The sequence below is a fragment of the Malurus melanocephalus genome, unplaced genomic scaffold (genome assembly GCF_030028575.1).
Source record: "Malurus melanocephalus ecotype Western Australia unplaced genomic scaffold, MMel_1.1 scaffold_3226, whole genome shotgun sequence".
Taxonomy (NCBI): domain Eukaryota; kingdom Metazoa; phylum Chordata; class Aves; order Passeriformes; family Maluridae; genus Malurus; species Malurus melanocephalus.
Genome location: NW_026626458.1, coordinates 1 through 1,246, shown reverse-complemented (window position 1 = coordinate 1,246; position 1,246 = coordinate 1). Strand labels below are relative to the sequence as shown.

The following is a 1,246-nucleotide window of genomic DNA, read 5'->3' as shown; positions in this document are numbered from 1 at the left end:
CATCCAGGGACATCAAAAATCCACCCAGGGGCAGCAGAACACATCCAGGGACACCAAAAATCCACCCAGGGGCAGCAGAACACATCCAGGGACACCCAAAATCCACCCAGGGACACCAAAATCACCCAAGGACACCAAAAATCCACCCAAGGACACCCAAAATCCATCCAGGGACATCAAAAATCCACCCAGGGACATCCAAAATCCATCCAGGGGCACCAGAACACATCCAGGGACACCCAAAATCCATCCGGGGACCCCAAAATCATCCAGGGGACCAGGATATATCCAGGGACACCCAAAATCACCCTGGGACACCAGAATACATCCAGGGACACCAAAATCACCCAGGGACACCAGAATACATCCAGGGCCACCAAAAATCCACCCAGGGACACCAAAATCCATCCAGAGACCCCCAAATCATCCAGAGGACCAGAATACATCCAGGGACACCCAAAATCCACCCAGGGACACCAAAATCACCCAGGGGCACCAGAAACATCCAGGGATGCCAAAATCCATCCATGAACATCAAAAATCCATCCAGAGACACCAAAAATCGACACAGGGAAACCAAAAATCCACACAGGGACCCAAAAATCCATTTGGGGACCCTGAAGATCCACCCAGGTCAGCCCATCCCATCACTGTGTCCTGCTCCAGCATGCAGCAGGTGCAGACCCACAGGATGTGCAGGGCAGGGACCCCAAAACCATCCAGGGGCACCCCAAAACCATCCAGGGGCACCCCAAAACCCACCCCAGATCTGCCCATCCCAGAGCATTGCCAGTCCTGTGCTCTACCACAGGACAAACGCAGCACTGGGGGAGATCGGGGTCAGGGACACCCCAAAAGCCCCTAAGGGACCCCAAAGTTTTCCACTAAGGGAGCCCCAAACCCACTCAGGAGACCTCCCAGCCCCTCTCCAGGACATCTGTCTGGGCGGTGGTGAGGTCAGGACCACCGTGGGCCACCCCAAACCCCTCTGAGGAGCCCCCCCCAGCTCCCCAGGGACCCCCCCAGCTCCCCAGGGACCCCCACTCCGCCGAGGAGCCCCCCCAGCTCCCCAGGGACCCCCACTCCCCCGAGGAGCCCCCCCAGCTCCCCAGGGACCCCCAGTCCTCACCAGGATGTCCAGGCAGGCCGCCTTGAGCAGGGTGATCTGGTCAGCCATGCTGAGCCCCGTGAAGCCCGGCAGGCGCTTGGCAAACTCCACGATTTTGATGATGCACTTGGTGGCCAA

General features: G+C 58.4%; 1 protein-coding gene across 1 annotated transcript in view; it reads right to left on the bottom strand.

Annotated features, from left to right (window-relative positions):
- The window catches only part of LOC130588057 (retinoic acid receptor gamma-A-like), a gene marked incomplete at its 5' end in the record, with an annotated part of 4,459 nt that extends 3,216 nt beyond the window's left edge, over positions 1-1,243 (bottom strand). The window contains one exon of the mRNA XM_057389013.1: positions 1,117-1,243. Within this exon, the coding sequence (XP_057244996.1) occupies positions 1,117-1,243 (127 nt within the window). The remainder of the gene's footprint in view (positions 1-1,116) is intronic.
- Positions 1,244-1,246: the final 3 nt, after the last annotated feature.